Consider the following 20,277-nt stretch of genomic DNA (forward strand, 5'->3'; position numbering starts at 1 on the left):
ATAAAATACATTATGCTAATTAAATAGTGTCTCAAGGATTTGTTTTTTTTTTGGAGTACTTAAATATTTAGATTTCAGTACATTTATCATCTTTGCTATTTTGAAAATAATTATATCGGAATTAATGAACTACAAATATATTACTGTAAATAAGTCATGCTAACGGGTATTTTAAGTATAATTAAGACTTTCTTTACTACTTAAAAAGTAAATAGGAAATAAAATACACTAATGTAACCAAGTTGTGTCTTGGGTACTTGCTAATAAAAACTACTCAGAGTATTTTAAATATAATTTTTGTCTTTATATCTACTTTACATAACATAAAAATTAAACTATATAAAGAACATTGTTGTTATCAAGCAGTGTCATTGAGTTTATTTGTACCTTACTCATGCTGGAGACTGGAGAGCAATTTACACAAATAAGGAGCCAAAAATAACAACATCGCTGCAACTGTAGACTAGTTTGTGTTTTCTTATTTATATCTAGAAGTTAATAAATTACAAGTACCCATATCGCTGCATTTTCATTCTGCTAAAGCAACTTTTCTGTGCCGGACCAGTGTTTCAGCTCTGTTCCCGCTATGTGTGTGTTTTAAAGCCCTCGTGCTCCCTCCCCGCTCCGCCTCGTGCCTCCAGCCGGACTCCCACCTGCACCAGCGAAGGTCCGCGTGCCTCCTCTTTCCCCGGCCGCTGTTCACGCCTCCGCTCCGGGCCGCATGTCCGCGAGAAGGAGCGCTGGAGACGGCTGGAAAAACAGAGGACGGTCCGGAGAGCCGCGGGAGAACCGAAGAGAACCGAAGAGAACCGAAGAGCCGCAGCGAGCTCCTCCGCTCGGCGAGTCCCTCCGCGAGGAGGAGACGAGGAGGCGGGGAGGAGGAGGAGGAGGAGGAGGAGGAGGAGGAGGTAAGCTCACCTATGAGCCCGGGTTACCGCCACAGGATTAAACACGGCTATTTTCACCCCGCACGCTCCCGCAACAACAGTTCACAACCGGAAACCACAGCAGACAGATCCGACTGTAAAGTTTTTCCTCCATTTTTTTTTTAAGTTCTTGTCATTTTCCCTCCAGACCGTAAAGCAACAGTCTGTAAAGGTAACGCAGCCAGGGGCGGATCCAGGAAACCTGTTGGAGGGGGCCCGAGGGACACCAGCACGCTTTCAGCTGAAAACCCACAACTTTTACTGCCTTCTGGGCGACGGTTTGTGTGACGATGGTGTTCAGCCTGGAATACACCTTTTTTAAAACGGCTCACAAGGTGCAGCTTTTTGAAAACACCCTGTGTCCGTTTGATATGGGGATTAACAATGTTTTGAAAGTGGTCTGACATTATGTTCTGACTCTGTGAAAATGGAGGAAAATGTAACTTTTCGAAAACACTCCCACTTTGCCTCCTGGCAAATCACAACTTTTTGAAAATGCTCTGACTGCGCAGTCATGTGGGGAAAACTACTTTCAGAAAACAGTACATTTCCATGGAGACGGGGTAAAATGCAATTTTTCAAAAACTCTCAGACTCTGTGGAAATGGGGTTAAAACACAACTTTTCGAAAACACTCCGACTCTGTCTCCGTAGACACGGGAGAAAACGCAACTTTTCCAAAACGCTCTGACTCTGTCTCTGTAGAAATGGTGGAAAACGCAACTCTCCACAAACACTCCGACTCCATCTCCATGCAGACAACAGAAAACACAATTTTTTGAATACACTTGATTCCCATCAAAATGGGGTAAAATGATACTTTTCGTAAACACTCCATCTCTGTGGGGGGGGGGGGGGGGGGGGGGGGGGGGGGGGGGCAACTTTTTGAAACATGATTACAATGACACACTTAACAGCACTAAAATGAGACTAGTGTTGTCATGAAATTAGTAGATGTTTAAAATAATCAGTTTTAACTGAGGATACAACCACAAAAATATGAAAACAAACATAAAATGTGTCAGAAGCCAGATGAAACTTGTAAAACCGACAAAGAGCCATAAAACGTCTACAGAGTCAAACACGAAAACAAAACTCAAAGTGAACAAATGGAAACAGCACAAACATTTAAACTTCATCAAAACTTATTGGAAAAGTCCATTAGGAGTAAGAAAATATTTGCAAACTGAATGAATGAAGATAATATTAAAGTAAATGTAGAGCAACCTGCTGCCATGTTTGTACTGAATAAGTACTGAACGTCCTTCATCAGGGAACCTCTTTCTAAACGTTCGGACCCCTCGGGTTCACAGGAAGAAACCTCCAGGACGGGCTTCAGCGTTTATATGCTGCTACACAGAACACTCTGCGACTTACTTCATCTTTACGCTGTTGTGCAACCTACATTCCAGACTTCTGCAGACCAGGGTCAAATCAGGTTTACAGAACCGACAGGAAGCATTTATGAGTGTGGTGCAGGTATGAAACAATGCAGGGAGGGACGAACAGCACAGGAATATGTCTGTCCATTCTTTGTCATTACAACACTTTATTGCATCTTAATTTCCCAAAAGCTATAAAGAGCTTGAATTTATGATCTGTTTCTCTCTGACAATACTGAGAACCTTTGAGTAACTTCATAGAGGTACTATCATTGCAACTTTGACACAGGTAATGGGGACCATCACAGGACCTTTCCACAGGTAGGAACCATCGTAGAAACTTTCCATAGGTACAACGAGACATAGAGGAACTTTTCCCAAGTACTACAAACAATAAAAAGAACACACCAAAAAAGGAACTTACTTTGCCCAAAAAGGAATAGAACAGAAACACTTTCACAACGGGAAAGTCTGGAAAGGATCTGGAAGAGAAACTTTCCACAAATACTTGGAAGAATGGCATAATAATGATTATGAGAACTTTTCACAAGGTACAAGGAACCATTACAGGGATAATCCTTAATAATAGGAACAATGACAACAACTTTCTACAAGCACCTGGGACCACAGGCTATTTCGCCAAGTGCAAGGATCACAGGAACTTTCCACAAATACTTGGCAGAGTCAAAGGAACGTTCCCCAAGTACGAGGAACCATCACAGAGATTTTCCCCAAGTAAAAGGAACCATTGCACAAATATTGGAACAATCAGAGGAACTTTCCTGAAGTCCTGGGAACCATCATGAGAACTTTCGCCTGGTACTGCAAACCAGTAGAGGAACCTAATGTGTTTCGACCGCTGGAACCAGGATCCTAACCCACCAGAGATTTCCTGATCAGGGATCTTCACTCTGGAAGGGCTGAGAGATGTTGGGGGCGGGGCCTACAGTCTGACCACACTTGATTGGAGGACAACTCACTGGATCATGTTTTACCATCCTTACTTAAAAAAACAAAAAAACAAAACTGCAGCTGTGTGCTGCATGTTTTTCTCCACCGCGTTTTAACTCCAGGATTTCTGACGTCTTGGTTCGGCTTTGTTACGACGATTCGGCTCTTTTCAAAGTTGCAATTAAACCGTTTATAACACTGTAAAGTTCCATTAAAAACACGGCAGAAGTTGAGCCTGGTCCATGTTTATAGTCCATCAGATCAGGATGTCGACCTCCTCTTCACTTTTATAGCATCCTCATATGAACTTGTTCTTAATTGTTCTCGTCGCCCCCTAGTGGATTGGAGATGTATTGCATCTACAGTCACTGATGTTCTGTAACTCATCAGCCTTTAGGAATCCAGGCAGTGGCTGAAACACAGTGGGTTCAACACATGTATGTTTCCTTGAACCTTTAGATTTAGTGATGCACTGATAGCACTTTTTTAAAGGATGATTGTACTCACCTTTAGCTACTTGCCAATATGGAGTACCAATATGATTACTTGCCATTCAGATTTCAAGGTTCTTGTGTTGTTTCTTGAGGCTCTTAATTGTTTTTGATTATATTTATCAGATTTTATGTGACAAGCCTGTGAGAGTGCTCAGCTCCTGCATAAGACTTTTAGTTGAATCAAATTTTAAAAACAAAGCAGACCACGAGGCATTGATTTACGATTACACCCCTAAAAGTTCACCAGTTTGCCTGAGGACCTGTGGACTCAGTGTTCATGTTTTTAAAAGATAACTTAAGACTGAATTTCATTTCATCATTTTTCATATTTACTCATGGATGTATTTCATCTCTGTTTAATCAGTTACATGTTTTTATATATTTTATTCTGATTTTGAGATAAGTTGTGACTCTTTATTTTAACTTTAACCTCGTGTATATGATGCAAATATGTAATGAATCTATGCACTGTGCACACTTTCACTTATACATCTATACAGCTGTGCCTTAAAATTCTTCAAAAATACAAGTTATGGACAGAAATACCCCAAAACAATAGAAAAATACAGAATTTGCCCAGATATACCCAATGACTCACAGAAATACAAACACTACCACATACACCGTTACACTTAATATGAACTTGACACAGATATACTCTATAACTCATTTTACAAAGATACAAATACTCTGCAACTCACACCAATTGAAAACACTTGAAAAGTGTATGCAATAAAAATAATTAAAAGTCAAAATATTGACATAGATATACCCCTAACATAGAAAGACATGTCTACCCTGGTATACCCTGTAACGCAAATCTACCTCAATTTTAAAGAAATCTGTATATCCAGATAAACACAGAACTAATGCAAAATCTAAGCTGTATCCCAAAACCTAAACAAAATGTGTCCACATATAGCTACCCTGAAAGTCTCACAAAATTTACCCTGATATACCCAGAAATTTTGAAAAATACAGAATATATTGAGATTTATTTTGAAACTTAAACAAAAAACCTTGTCCCAGATATATATTAAAAGTCTGATAAAATTTACTCAGATATGCCTGAAAAAAAACTTTGCTCAGATCTACCCTGCAACTCAGAAAATACTAAATCTACCTTGAGAAACTCTGAAACTGGTCATATCACCCAGATGTGCCTTGAATCGATCGCTGTGTTTGTTTTCACTGTGGGAATTAAATCAGCGTGACGCGAACCCTGTGTGATGGTTCCCACTCAGGCTGATGTTCACCTGCCTCTCGCTCCACTTCCTGTGTGGCGTTCACTGACCTGGCTCTGCTGGCGGCTATCCTCTGGCTGCAGTTACCATGGGGGTGGCGGTAGTGGGGCAGCGGGTAGTAGTGGTCCTGGCCGGGGGCCTCGTCGGCGGGCAGGGCCTTAGGGCTGGCTGCGTAGATAGTGCATCCCATGAACACCTCCTGGAAGTCAGCCTCAGCGTCCTGCAGCGGTCGTCCTCCAGCTCTCCTTCTCTCGCGAGCGGCCTGTCCTGTCCTGATGCCAGCCAGCTGCTCTGTGGAAAAGCCATTGGCTCAGCACATTGGTATCTTAACCCCTCCTTCCCTCTGAATCTCTCCTCCTCCTCCTCCTCTTCCTCCTCCCTCTGCTGAGCTGAGAGCATGGAGGATAATCAGATTTCACATTTACACTCAACAAAATCATCCCCGGCATAATCGCTCCCTGTCACTGATGTTGCATTATGCTAATGCTCGAGGCTGGGCTCTGGGTTCAGGAGCATTAGGGGCAGTTAAAAATACCCCCTGCTGCCTGATACAGCGAGTGCCAGGGCAGATGAAGTTTGAACAGCGCTAAGTGATGCACAGGAGGCTCAAACACACACATATACATCCACAACATGTGGCGCTACTCTTTACATGGCTCGAAAAGAGCAGTTATTGGAATCCATAATCAATAAAAAGAACAACTATTTCCGAAGGTAGTGTGATGCTTTTGAGCTTATTTTATAATCTCACTGGTTTCCATTGCAGAGTGAAGGGTCCAGCAGCAGAAACATCTGGGGCTCAGTGGGAGGCCTTTTCCCAGGAGTTATATTGTTATCATAAGTGCAACACCTAACAGTAGAGCCATAAACGCATGTGTATATTTGTATAATGGTCTTCTCTTAAAGTAACTGACGAGCTAGCACGAGGACAGCTCTGATTTTTATTGCTTCTGGATCCCAACAGTTGCAACCAAGAATAGCAAACATTGTGAAAAATAATGGAAAGTCTTCAACAGGATTTACTTCTTGAGCAGATTTTATACCAACGTTCTCTAAAATCATCTATAAAGCAGCATCGTGCGTCGGCCCTGGTTGGAGTTAGGCGTTTGTGTTAAAACATTGGACGGTGAAGGAAATATAAGACAATTTTTAGATGTGAGAGGCTAATTTCAGCAGGTGTCAAACATTTCTGGGATTATTTTGTCCTTTAAAGGTCCAGAAACAACAAATCCATCAGAGCTAAGAAGCTAGCCACAGCCGGGATTGTAATACCACTGAGTGCTGCCAGGTGGCGCAGTGAGTCACGTTACCTCTTCATTTGCATTTATTCCAAGAGCAGAAGAAGCAAATTATAAAGCATTTTGGACTAATTCAGGCTTGTAAGAAACACAACTACTCATTTTATGCCTCAGCAATCCTCTTTATAGTACATTTTAAAGTTATGACAATTATAAACCTTGAAAAGTGTTGAAACTGCCTCAACTCATTTAAATTGACATATATATCCAGACTCTTAACAATAATTTAGATAAATTATTACCTTAATAACTGAATAGCTCAATACTGTCACCCAGTGGGCGAAAGTGATATTACCTAGTTTACAAAATTCATCTTGAATAATTCTGTTTTGTCATAAAATAAGACTATATTCTTGTAAAAAACATCTGCAACTGCCTCAGAACCTTTTAAAACGTGTTTGCTTGTTTCATAGTACATCAATGGACACGCACATCGGATCAGTCTTGTAATCCCACTTTCTGCCAATGAAATGAGTAATAATCACTCTCTACTGCCCCCACGTGTATGAAAGTGGTATTATTTACAAATTGCTTATTGCATCTATAAATGTTTGAGACTTTAATCCTTGCATGCCCCTCCCCTCCAAAAAACAAAACAAAACAAAAAAACTACCAAATCAGAAAGCCTCAAAACTGTTACTGCTACTCCCTAAATAATCCACCACACATTACCTGTAGTGTTATAGAAGAATCATTTAATCAAGTGTATTATATGACAGAAAAATAATACCGTTTCAACTGAATATAATAATTATAAACTTACCTTCACCTCCTGTTTTCCTTGTTGATACGCGTATCCTTTGGTGCGCTGTAGAGTCAGCAGTGAAGCGATGAGTCAGCACGATAAGAAGTCAGCAGTAAAATGATGAGTCAGCTCTACGAGTCAGCAGTAAAATGATGAGTCATCAGTAAAACAATGAGTCAGCTCTATGAGTCAGCAGTAAAATGATGAGTCATCAGTAAAACAATGAGTCAGCTCTATGAGTCAGCAGTAAAATGATGAGTCATCAGTAAAACAATGAGTCAGCTCTATGAGTCAGCAGTAAAATGATGAGTCATCAGTAAAACAATGAGTCAGCTCTATGAGTCAGCAGTAAAATGATGAGTCATCAGTAAAACAATGAGTCAGCTCTATGAGTCAGCAGTAAAATGATGAGTCATCAGTAAAACAATGAGTCAGCACGATAACCAGTACAGGTCAGCAGTGAACTGGTGTCTTCAGTAAAATGTCATCAGTAAAATGATGAGTCAGCAGTTAAACCATGAATTGTCAGTAAAAAAAAAAAGAGTCAGCAGTAAAACCATGAGTCATCAGCAAAATGATGAGTCAGCAGTAAAACGACTCAGTAAAATGATGAGTCAGCATCTTACTGCTGACTATGCAATGAAATGACAAGTCAGCAGTAAGATCAGGGATCAGGAACAAGCTGAGAAGTGCACACGTGCATGCACGCACACGCACGCACGCACGCACGCACGCACGCACCTCCCTTGTTGACACTGCAGCCCGTCTGATGGACGAAGTCAAACAGAGCGTAGATCATTGAGCACTTCTCAGGACAGGTTGTCTCATAAAAGATTTATTTTTTTCCAGCCCAAATTTACAAAGGCAAGTTACAGAGTATTGTATAAAAAAGAACCATGGTAATGTACACTTTACACAAACTCCTGAAGGGAGGGGGGGCGAGGAGGAGGAGGAGGAGGAAGTGGTGAACTTCTCACACAGAAAGAAAACACTGTAAACATCCTGGCGAGCTCCGGGGGGGTTCGGGAAGAGGGGGTCCGGTGCGACAGCGGGCGGGTCGGGAGGGGGTGCACGAGCCGGCGTCTCCGTGTTCGACGAGGCACCGATCGAGACAAACCGCTAGCCAATAAATATACTCTTCACCATGAAACAGATACAAGAGCCAAGCACTTTCCAATATGTTGACAGCAAACAGGACGTTTCTGGCTTTTTCATTTACACTTTAGAATATATGATTTCCACTGGGCTTCGCTTCACTACTCAGATAACATTACTACTCTCTGACAGAGAGAAGAACAAATGCACTTGTCACAACCATCGTCTGATAAAAACTAAAAAAGGTACTGAATGCAGTCTGCTGGTACTAAAACCACCGACTTGAAGGACAACGTCACAGCTGCCTAGTTTTCACCCTCACAGATCACGGACAAGTCCAACACCGACACATTCAGCCACTCTGCTTTTAAGATGCCTAAAAGAGTCAAAAAACATTAAAACCACCTGGTGATCCGGAACCGGAAACTTTCTCACTGGGAATGTCCAAGAACCGCGGAAGGAACGGGTCCAGTCCGGCCTAGCTGCTAGCGGCTAATGGCTAGCAGCTACTGGACGGGTTGGGAATTTTAATGACTTGGGGGGGGGGGGGGCTTCTAGAATCCATAAAATTAAACGTGAAGACAACACGGTGAATGATCCCATTGTTTTGGGGATGTATGGGGGATTTTTCCTCCGGAGGGCGCCACTGAGCCTCATATGGGGGCAAATCAGGTGGTCCAGGGAAGGACTTTTTTTAATTTTAATTATTATTTTCAGATGAAATCATGAAAAATAAAGTGATCATTTTTGTAGAACACACATTTCTTTAGCATTGAATTTATCGTAAGTCCTGAACAAATTCACGACAGTGGCAGAATAACAAGTGTTTTGCTTTAGGAACATTTCTGGATTCATTTCAACATCTGTTCAGAATAAGATGTCTGAAATTTCAAATGTCTACTTTATTATTCAGAAACAGAATTACTACTTTGCACTTTAAACTGGTTTCTATTAAATAACTTCAGCGGGTCGTTTTTGATTTATCAATCATTTCAATATATTTTCACACTATCAGGATTTATTGTAATGTTAATAATAAAAAAACATTTTTTTTTCTCATGTTAGATGTTTTCAATTGTGGAAAAAAAATTGACATACAGTTGCCACGCCCATTTTTATATTTTTACTCTTTTGTACTTACAATAAATTCAAGCCAAAGTGTGTTTTATTCTAAAAACAACTCATCCAGTGAATATATAAATGTGTATTTGTCACATTTATAGTTCTGCACTTCAGCTTATATCATCATTTTGATTTATATTCAGTTTAATCTCGATTTATTGTCAAACTTCCATTCAGAAAAGGCGTCCTCCCCCCGACTCTCACGTTTCCCACAGCTCCTGAAGGCAGCACCCAGGGAGCTTTTCCCAGATTTGACTGATTCTGGTTGGCAGCAGCTCCACACTTCAGGAAGCGACTGAAACATTTTCATAACAGCGTGGATGAGTCGGTCATCCTGCACGGTGAAGCCACGTGAGCCACTTCACACAAACTGTTCTTTAGAAAATCTGGCAAGAAAACAAAAACGTGGCGATTGAGGGGAAACACACACACATCCAGCGACGCTGTGAAGGATAAAAAACGTATTTAACAGGTTTCTTTCTTTAAAAAGCTGCATGTTGAGATAAATATGAACATTTATGCAGGTGGAAAGTAGGATAAAAGTCTATATTACAGCAGAAGAAAACACGCCTGGTGAAGTTCACATTGTTTACAGGAAACGGAAAGCAGACCTGAACATAACAAAAAAAACAATCATACAACAAAACAACAAACTAAACTTTAAAAAGCAATCGTACAGTCAAAATAACAAATAAACAAAAAAAAAAGTAAATTTAAATCCTGTCAATCATACAGTTAAAACTTTGAAAAAATGTTTTTTTTTTAGAAAACTCAATTGTGCAGTTAAAACAAACAAAAGAAGAAAGCATTCATACAAAAAAAAAATAAAAAAAACTACAGTTGTACAGTTAAAACCCCCCAAAAGCACAATGGAGCTGTTAAAACCAAACAGGCCAGTCGTACAGAAACCAAGGCCCCTGAAGGCATCGCGGCTGACGTGGCTTCACCGTGAGACACCGAGACGATATGAGGCGAGGCGGAGGGCGGTGGAGGGGGGTGGAGAGGGGTGGGGGGGGGTGGAGGCTCTATGATGAGGCGTTCGCGGTCCCTTCGCTAAAGAAAAACAAACCTAAAGTAAAATCATCCCTGAAAGGAGAAGTGAGGAGGAGGAGGAGGAGGATGAAGACGCCTCAGGCTCTGGAGTCTCTGAACAAAGCAGCCGCTCCCTCCTCGTCCCGTCGTCGCTCTGGAACCTGTCATTTGGCTCCTGGCTCCCACCGCCCCCCCCCCGCCCTCCCTGAAACCCACCCCGGCCCATTTCTTTCTGCGTGAAGAGGAAGAAGCTGTTCAGTCCCGGCGTCTCTTCTTGCATTGTGTTTGTTGACAGTGCAAAGACTAGGTGGTGGTTGGAGGGGGGGGCGGAGGTGGGGCAGATCGGGGGGGTAGGGGGCAGTTTCCTCTGCGCGCTGGGGCAGAGTCATGGCTTTCAACCTGGATTCCAGCAGTTCTCTTACAGTACAAGGTGTTTTTTTTTTTATTTTTATTTTTTTATGTCTTTTGTTTTTTGGAGGGAGAATTTTGGGTCTTTTTTTTAAAAACTTTTTGTTTAAAAGAGGGGAGAGGACAAAAAAAAACAAACAAAACAAGAAAAAGAAGAAGAGTCTGCCTCAGTTTGGGGCAGAAAGAACTAAAAAAAGCAGTGGATAGGAACACCATTGAACTGATGTCTAAAGGTAAGAGCGGCAGGCGGCCTCACATGTGAGCCAGTCACATGAATCTCTGCAGGGTTGAGGTGTGGCGGTCGGGTTTCCCTGCAGACACACACAAAACACACATCAACATGAAAACACTCACACACCGGGGAAGTCTTTTTCACATTCAACACATCTGCATTAGAAATAAATTAAAGACACGTGATGTATTTAATAGAGTCACTATTGGCAAGTATTCAGTTACAGTTTTGAAGTCTTTATCAAATATGTGGAAACATAATTAACATATGAACTGTTCTGTAAAATCTGTAAACCAAACACTGTTATTCTTCATACTTTAAGTGCATTTTACTGAAAATACACTATTCTGTGCATTTTCTGGAAGATTTCTGCAGTTATAAGATGATTGGGTTCAAACGGGTAAAAAAGTTGAAGGTGGTCAGTTTTTGGCTGTTTAATTTTAGTTGTCATTTTCAGTGAAAACACAGACTAATCATTTTTTCACTCTGCAGTGATTTAAACTGGGTGTAACAGCAGAGATCTGCCACTGGGTGTCAGCGCAGGCTGCAGCAGCAGCTGGCCGTCTTCCCCTACGTCTCTATTATCAACAGGGATCCACTTGTCCTCAGAGGACCTGAGGACGGATGAGCCGAGGGGCTGGAAGCTGCAGCAGCACGGAGCGTCCGGCTGCTGCCAGAGGAACAGGAACACACACACTTCAGTGTTTCTGCAGGACGCCGGCAGCCGTCGCGCCTGCAGGGTTCAGCCTCCGAGGAGGAACAAACTGCAACACGACTTCTGGGTAATCATGAAAGGGAAATACTCAAACACACTGACGCAACGACGTGTAAGCCTTTCTTCCCTCATGGACTCATTTATTCTTCAGAAAAAAACATCATCATCTCATCTAGATTGATTATTGTCATTTTTACTGAAATGTTTATTGAAATTCAATGAACACAACAAAATGTTTTTTTCATTCTTCATTTGTTATTTGATTCAAATTCTTATGGGTTTTAACTGAGTACACCCTTAATTTATACAACAATGGATTCATTTGGATTTTTCTTGATAGAACTCAACTATGTGAACTACCACTTGATAAACTACATTACATAATTTAGTCTTTATTATTTTAAAAAACAAACATACACAAATTACTATAATTTAACAGTATTGTGGACTATTTGAGATAACAGGGTTAAAATTGTACTGATGTAAAGCCACTGTACATGTGGGGAAAAAGCACAATATTATAATATACTGCTTAATTAGAACGATGTATTTAAATGTAATCCACTGATCCACCATTTAAATCTTCAATGATTAAATTAAATGAATTTATGACGATATTCCATTACACAATCATATCATAACATAAGAAGTTACAGGTTTGCATCAATCGTCAATCTAGTATGTTTCATTTGAATTCATAAAGTAATAGATTACAAATACTCCCATAACTGAATTGTAAAGCTTTTCCCTGTATGTAAAGACTGCAACTGATAATTAAATACAGTAAAAAAGTCTAACAGTGCTCTTTCACTTGTCCCACAAACCATGTTTCATAGATTGTGTAAATTTGATTTTACTGTGTGTGACATGAGATTTTTGGACAAAATACCACATTGTTACTTAAAAAATGTCTTCATTTCCAATCAGAAGGTCAAAGAATTACATTAAAAAAAATCAAAATGACTATCAGTTATTTGTACTTCGGGGTATTTCATACACAGTGTGGTTGAAATTGTACTTAAGAGTGGATGAGGTGAAGTAAATTCCACTGTGCTCTCAGAGAAACAGTGCTCTTTCTCTCGCCCCTCATTGCTTTTTCTCCCCGATATATTTTCCATAAAACGTCTGCATGTTGCTGCTGAACGGTGTGAGGTGCAGTGGGGGGGGGTTGGGGGGCTGACCTGTGGCGTAGGACAGGTCGTACTGCCCCGACAGCAGCGGGTACGCCAGGTGGTGGTGGGAGGGCATGATGCGCTGCGACGGCGACGACCGCGGCCGGTCCACGTCCCGCTCCCTGTCCCGGTCCCGGTCCCCGGGCGCCCCCCGGTCCTGCTCCCGCTCGTGGGGCGGCTTGTCGCCCACCGTGGGGGACTTGCTCTTGTACTGGCTGGCGTGCTGGTGCAGGATGTCCAGGGCTTTGGAGTCCGTCGCCGTCTTGGTGACGGTGGGGCTGGCGCGCGACTTGTCGCCGGGCTCCTCGCCGCCGGATATTTTACCCCCGTAGGGAGAGAAGGGGTAACCTCCAGGAAGATAGGAACCTGAGGAGGAGAACGGGGCATTAATCCACTGTCTCTGCCATGGATCACTCTGCGCTGGTCAATAAACACACATGCTGTAAACACGGCAGTGTGGTTCACCACATCTGGCCCCGTGGATGCTGTGTTTACATCCCATTCAGAGGAAACCGGGTTCATACTGAAAGCGGCCACTTGGATGATAGTTCTCTTTTAAAGGGGCAGAATTTAAGTCTCAGAGCACGAGTGTCAAACTCACGTGGATTCAGTGGCCACAAAGAGAAAACCACAAGTCTCCACTGCTTTACCAGCAAAGCTTAAGGACATCTCATCAACTTCATGTCAGTTTGACTGATGCCTCCTGAAAACCCACATCCTCTATAGGAGGATCATGTATTTCTCATCATGTTACACTGAAAATCCAGCAGATGAAATGAATTTGCTCTTTTGGCTCTCCCAATGTTTCCCAGTCCTTTCTTTATGATGGTTGATGTTGGTTAAAGACTCTCTGCAGCTGTCAACATGCATTATTATTATTATTGTTGAAGAGATTCAGACCCCATTTCCACATCGTTCTAAGTGAGAATGTTGAAAATATGCTTTATTTTCCATATTAATTTGACCTGTTAGCCTGCTTGAAGACTTTGTGTTTCTGACTGTGCACCCTAAGGTCATCCACTTGCTCACTGTTTAGACATGACCAAAGTAAAGCTCAGGAACCGCTGAAGACTCAGAAAATCAGTGTCACTCACCAAATCTTATGGTGTGAATCCCAAACCTTCTCATTCTGTACATTACCTTTGCCTCATGGAGTAAATCAATGGTCATACCTGGGTAATTCTGCATCATGACTGAAGGCATGCTCCTATATCCAGGGTGGTTGGGGTCATAGGCTTGTCCATAGGGGTAACCGTGCATATAGGGCATGTATCCTTGGTGCTGTGCTAGTGGTGATGAGAACTGCATGTGGGGGTTAGAACGAGAGTCTTTGCTCAAAGCCCGATGCTCCTCGGAGGTGATTCTGGGATCGCTGCCATCTTTCCCGTCCTCTTTGGGCCCAGTTTGACTGTCCTTGGGTCGGGCCCTCTCGTCCTTTAATTTCCGATCTCGTTCCCGCTCCCTGTCCCTTTCGTCCTTCCATCGAGGCTGTTGTTGCTGGTGTTCGTCTTCTCCTTGGGACTTCTGGCTCTCAGGATACTGCTGAAGGCAGGAAAGAAAGCTCTAGTTAGCACAAATTGTCAAAAACAAAAAACAAAACAAAAAAAAAAACATCAAAACATTCTCACAAGAGTCTGGTATTTACCTGTCTGTACCACATGGCCTGTTCCATCCCCACCTGACCTCTGGACTCCAAAGCTTGCTTCGAGTCTTCCTTTCCATGGTGCCCACCTTCAGTCAGCTTTATTTTTAGCCCCTCGGCCTGCTGGGACTTTGCGTCCTCCCCCTTCATGCTTCCCATGGATTTGGAGGAGGGCTCAGAGGGCGAGTCCCTGGATTTGCTTGGGGGCTGCGGCGTCTTTCCCATGTCTGACTGACTCGGCGCTTTGGAGAGGCTTGGCGGCATCGGGCTCTTTTGCTTCCACTCCTCCTTCATGGAGGCTTCGCGTTCTTTCATGATCACGTCAGACTTCTTCTCTGCCACACGATGCTGTTCCGCCATCTGCCGCTCGTACTGCTGCCGGTAGGCGGGGTTGGTGTTCATCAAGTGGTTATGGTAGGCCTGATCGGGATGGTATGCATATGGAGGAACGTAGGCATACTGGTTGTAGTAAAGAGGCTGCATGTACATGTTGGATCGCTGCTGGATGACCGAGGGCTGCTGCTGCTGCTGGGGCTGGCCAGGACCGCTGCTGTCGGGTTTTCGGTCTTCGTGAACCTCAACCTTCACCTTTTCGTCAACTTGATCCTGCTCATCCTCCCTTTTGATCTTAGCCTGACCTTCAGCTGCCGGCGTGCCCGGATTTGGGCCGCCAGGACTGGGGTTCACATAATTGGGTGAGTAATAAGTCTCATAACCAGCATAGTAAGGGGAATCTTTGTTGGGTGTCTGGTTTGGAAAAAGTGCTTTTTTGACACCTTCCCTGATGGCTTGGTCCTCAGTCCTGACTTTGACGCCTTCAAGTTTCCCTTCACCATCCTCACCGGCGTCTGAAATGTCTGAATATGCGGGGCTATTAGTTTTGACAGATGAGTTGTCAGCACCGTTCTGGTTCACTGCGTGAAGTGGCGTGAGAGGCTGCGGCATCCCGCTGCCATCTATCCGGCTGGCAACGCCAATGGAAGGGCTCGGGGCGTTGTCCGAGAAGCTGTAAATCTTGTCGGCTTCAGCCTTGATACTGGCCAAGCGACTCTGATGAGGATCTGAGGATCCATTGAGGAGCCCCTCCCCTTTATTCCCTTGATCACAAGGTTCAGAGTACGGAAGCTTCCCTTCCTCCAGTTTTCCTCCCTTCCCTGCAGGCTTCGGGCTGTCAGCGTCCTTTCCCCCGTCTTTTTTCTTTTTGTCCTTCTTCTTTTTGTCTTTGGAGCTACCTGAGGCAGGATCTCCAATCGCTGGGGCTTTGGGCTGTGTGCCCTTCATTTGGGGGCTCTTAGGAACCCCTTGTATCATCGGGGTAAGCCCTGGAGAAGAATTTGGGTTTCCCGGAGGAAAAGAGTACATCTGCTGCGCTCCTGCAGTACCAGGCCCTGGCGGCCGTGGTGACTTCAAGTTTTTCTGAGCCATCTTATCTGCTTTTGTGCCTGCGCTACCCTTTTTTGACTTATCAGATCCTCTCTTATCGTCTATACCATCGTTACTGGCCTCATCAGTGAGGCACGGGCCGTCTTCACACCCGTCCATGGGCGTGCCTGCTGCCTCTGCATCTGTCTCGGCCATTTTCTTTTTACTCTGCTTTGAACCAAACTTGCCGGGAGACGGAGAAGGACTCTGAGCATCAAAGTTCCTGCCCTTTGGAGTAACGGAGCGAGCTGGAGATGAGCATCCTTTCTGAGAGATGGATGCTCCGTTACAGTTTCCGGGCTCAGGATGGAGAGTCGAGTCCTCTCCATACTCACTGTCTCCGTCCAAGTCCAACTTGATGTCGTCGTCGTTGTGGGCGCGGGCTTGGTGGTACTTGAGCCCGTTGATGTGCTTGTACTTCTTGTTGCAGTTGGGGTGCGGGCAGTCGATGAGGACGGGGGAGGGGCAGCTGCGGTCGAGGGGAGGTGGAAGAGGCTCCGTCTTTATGGAGGGGATGCCGAGACCTGTGGGCCCCACACCGCCGCTGTTGGAGTTTGTCCGCATGCGTTTGTTGCCTTTGGTGTCCTCTGAGCTGGAATTGGGCTCCATGTCCGAGGCCGGTTTGGTCTTGCGTTTCCCAGCCGAGGACGGACTGGCCTTGATGTCCTCTGCGTTGCTGTTGGGTGGAGTGCGGCGCTCCGACGGCGTCTGGCTGCCCCGTCGGCCCTTGCTGTTGGACGCAGCGCGTGTCTTATTGTTGGTGGTTCCTTTGTTGTCTGATGAGTTGCTGTTTTCGTTGATCGGGGTGTTATTGTTCGGCCTCATGCGTTTCCCTCGACCGCGACCGTTCCTCATCTCCAGATCGCTTGTAGGAGATTCACAAAACCTGCAATTGGAGGGACAATTGGAGTTGGTTAGTAGTGGAAAATCTTAATTCACAGTTAAGGAATGTAAGGAAGTTAAATAATCTGGGGGCTTTTCAGCAGCTCGCTTTCTGTTGGCATTGTGAGATGTTCAGGTTAGCTCGTGATACCATTGCTGGAGAGAAAGTGTGTGTTTGCTTCTTTTAGACAGTAATTTTATGTGCTGCTGCAGCAACATTTGAAACTTATTTCCAACTTCGGTGTTAAATCAGGAAAATGGTTCGTGTTTGGTTCAGAGGTTAAATTCCCAGCTAGACATACTGCATGCTGTGAGGAAAAAAACAGACCTGCTGCAGGTTTTTTTTATTGCCAGTAAAAGGTTTGGCCAACACATCTTGTGTGAAGTGTCAGACTGTGCTAACATAACTCCTGGCTTTTCTTTACAAGAAGCTTTCTTTCACTTAGTTTACTTCTTCATCCAAAAAAGCTGGAAGCAGAAAAAGGTCTGGTAAAATGGGTTCAAGGAACAGTTTAGAGCCTCTCGGATGTCTGATGGTACTGACAAGCTCAAGCTACAAATTTTGTCTGTACAACTGAACTCCAGAAGTTGTGGATGTCACGAGAGTGACCACCGTCCAATGCTAACCACTGGGGCAGTTTGGGGGTCACGGTCCTGTTAGAGGACTGAGAACAACAGCCTTGAGTTTGGAAGAGATATTTCTAAAAACTGATCGACCCATCAACTCTAACCTCATGGCACCATCAGTGTTGATGTTTATTTCTGGGTTCAGATCAGCAGGGCCAATTTATTCGTTGTTGCGGCAACTTTTATACTTTGTATTGGCTTTGGTATTTCAAGGACAGTTTCTCTTTTTGCCTTGGTGTGCAAAGTTAGGTTAACTTGTAAACAAAGCCTTTAAGGAAACTGAGGCCCTGTTTTTACATTTCAGGTGAAAGTGAATTGTTTTTATGTTTTCTCTTCAGAAAACTGTTGCGTTAAGACATCAGCTTTTTGCACGGAAACAGAAAAAACACTGAACACCATGTAGTTAGCAGGTTGGTCCACCAGCTGACGCTGTTGTTTGTTTTCATAAAGAAACTACAAACATGCTGGAGAAAACAATACACTATAAACATGAATAATGGGAGGACACAGACATTCGTACCAAAACAAATTGTTATTACGGTTGCTGTCAACTGTAAAAGCGTTTCAGAGAAACCTGCGTTTTTACCCCTTGCGGTCTTTCAGAAAGCTTTTACTTTGAGTACCTTTGTCATGTAAAGTGGCGCCCAAAACACAACAGAAGTTTTCCGTTTTCACTTGAAAACTTCTCATAAACGGGGCCTCAGATACAAACTTGGAAATTAACATTGTTGTGACCTCCTCCTGTAAATACCCCAAGGGGAGGATTCCATTTTGGTTGATTGATCTGATTAAATCACTGTGAATATAATTGGCTTTTTCAACCGTCTCTGATGGAAAATGACAAATGAATCTCACCAGAGGTACAGCGATTGTTTTTGGATAATAGAAATCATCTGTGTGTAATCAAGATGTGACAAGTGATCTTCAGCGAAATGCACCAGTACCTGGAAAGTAAATCCCTGTTGCCCTCATTATTTTCCATTAGAGAACAGCACAGAAGCTAAACATTTGATTTTCAAGGTAAAAAAAAAAAAAAAAAAAAGTCCACTCTGGAAACTGCGACGGTCTCCCAAGGCCTTCGTAGTGATGCATTTCAACAATTTATCTTTCATGTCAAACCAAGCTATTCAGTTACTTCAGCGTTTGGCCAGACCTCGCCTGAAGTTTATCTGAGAGCGCTTTGTTCATATTTTCTCTGGGAATCTCAGATACTCTGTTATTTACTGTGTCGATTTGCCAAATAACAAGCCACAAGTCCACATTGTCTCACAGGAAATTCAGTAATAACACGAAGGAAAGTGGGGAGTTTCAGCTCTTTGGAGTCTCGGCGCTGCTGTAAACAGCGACAGCCATATCAAAACACATCGACTATTGTCCCGTGCCTGAAACACACCGAGCCGATACTGGGACAGGCGGCGCTTTGGACGAAGCCACGTGACTCTCCAAATGAAAGGCATGTAAACATCATCTGAGGAGCCGGCCACGGGCGTTCGGGCTACCCGGTAATCAAAACAGTCGTTCAAATACTTGGAATAGCAGTTTGGCCTTATCTCTCCATAACAGTAATGTAATTATCTCTGAGCACGGCAGTGAAGGTTAGCAGTCTGTGACACAGTCAGACACCGTGGCCGGGATGACGCACAGCGTCCTCTGCAAGTCCCTCATAACGGTTTCGGCCCCGGCAGGCGACGCAAATACATCCGCAGTCTGACAGCGGGACCGGAACTCAGACTCATTACAAGCCCAGGTTTATATTCAGTCCATTGAAAGCTCTGAATTATTCATGGTGTGTCCCTAATGTAGTCATGCTGCAAACTGGAAGAGGATCTGTGGGCAAACGCAGCCCAGCAGGCCTCATGTCCGCAGCGTCCTGATATACAGTGATGCATTAGTGCAATGCAGCGTCTCCTTGTTTTCCATTAGCACAGCTTTAATCTGGATTGGGTTTTTTTTTTTTTTTTAAATTCCCTCTCTTGCACTTAACCATGCATTTCAAATATAGATTTCTATTTACATTTAGATACGGTGCAGGTGTTTGGAATCAAAGCAACTGCTTGTATTTTACACATTCTTGTAGTTTGCATAACAAAGTATGTAGAAATGACTAAAAAAACACACCTTTTGCTGCCCACATAGCACTGATCTAAGAAACTGCAGGCTTTGTGATAGAGAGCGTTATACAGTGCTGAGAAAAAGCTATTAGTCCAATAATTGGATTCTGCAATCTGGCTTGTTAGAGTAGCTTTCTATTTCCACGGCCGCCTCCAGGGACATTCGCCGCCTGCCAATGAATCCTGCTTTCTCCGGGCTCAACATAAAGACTAACATGTACTCAGCCGGTCCAGTGGCGCTCCGGCAATTTGGTGCATTAGTCCGTCTATCCTTGAGCCGATGCGGCCGCGGCAGATTCATATCAGCCAGAACGTGAAGGACAAGAGGCCGGAGCACAAAGAGCCAACGCATCAGTGAGTCCTGACGTCTGCGGACTCCCTTTTACCTTGACATTTACAGCCCAGCCCACTCCCAACCCCTCCAACCCCCCTCAACGCCGGGCTGTAAATCTAACAGCGTGCAAAGCGGCGGCGGTCGCAGAGCTGCTTACCGAGGAGGAGCCCAGTCGTGCCGTGTGCAGTCCAGCAGCGTGCCCACGTAGGTCTTGTTCCTCCAGGTGACGTTGACCACCAGCATGCCTGCAGACAGACGGAGGGGGGGTTTAGTCTGCAGTAACAGCGGCTGCAGCCTCCAGTCCAGAATAATGGTTTCGGCTCTCAGGCTGCCGACTGGTTTAATCTGCTTCAACGAGGCTGGATTCAATTAATTTGATTTTATGGCCGTGGAATTATCAAGAAATGATACAATGAGTGAATGTTTTTTTTCTCTGAGATAACT

At 43.8% G+C, this 20,277-nt stretch overlaps 2 protein-coding genes across 3 annotated transcripts in view; both read right to left on the reverse strand.

Moving 5' to 3' along the window:
* LOC115402854 (GRAM domain-containing protein 2A-like) overlaps positions 1-5,291 on the reverse strand; it is a 39,534-nt gene extending 34,243 nt beyond the window's left edge. The window contains exon 1 of the mRNA XM_030111499.1: positions 5,047-5,291. Coding sequence (XP_029967359.1) covers positions 5,047-5,186 — 140 coding nt within the window. The 5' untranslated portion in view covers positions 5,187-5,291. The remainder of the gene's footprint in view (positions 1-5,046) is intronic.
* Positions 5,292-9,729: 4,438 nt separating this feature from the next.
* Positions 9,730-20,277, reverse strand: part of znf609b (zinc finger protein 609b) — a 109,230-nt gene continuing 98,682 nt past the window's right edge. Inside the window, exons 4-8 of one of the 2 annotated variants that reach the window (XM_030106938.1) lie at positions 19,991-20,078; positions 14,461-16,765; positions 13,988-14,354; positions 12,825-13,181; positions 9,730-11,007 (exon numbers count right to left, since the gene is read on the reverse strand). In XM_030106938.1, the coding sequence (XP_029962798.1) occupies positions 10,964-11,007; positions 12,825-13,181; positions 13,988-14,354; positions 14,461-16,765; positions 19,991-20,078 (3,161 nt within the window). In that variant the 3' untranslated portion in view covers positions 9,730-10,963. Of the gene's footprint in view, positions 11,008-12,824; positions 13,182-13,987; positions 14,358-14,460; positions 16,766-19,990; positions 20,079-20,277 lie in introns of both variants that reach the window. The other variant, XM_030106856.1, reaches the window with a different exon arrangement.

Source organism: Salarias fasciatus, chromosome 1, assembly GCF_902148845.1.
Source record: "Salarias fasciatus chromosome 1, fSalaFa1.1, whole genome shotgun sequence".
Classification (NCBI taxonomy): domain Eukaryota; kingdom Metazoa; phylum Chordata; class Actinopteri; order Blenniiformes; family Blenniidae; genus Salarias; species Salarias fasciatus.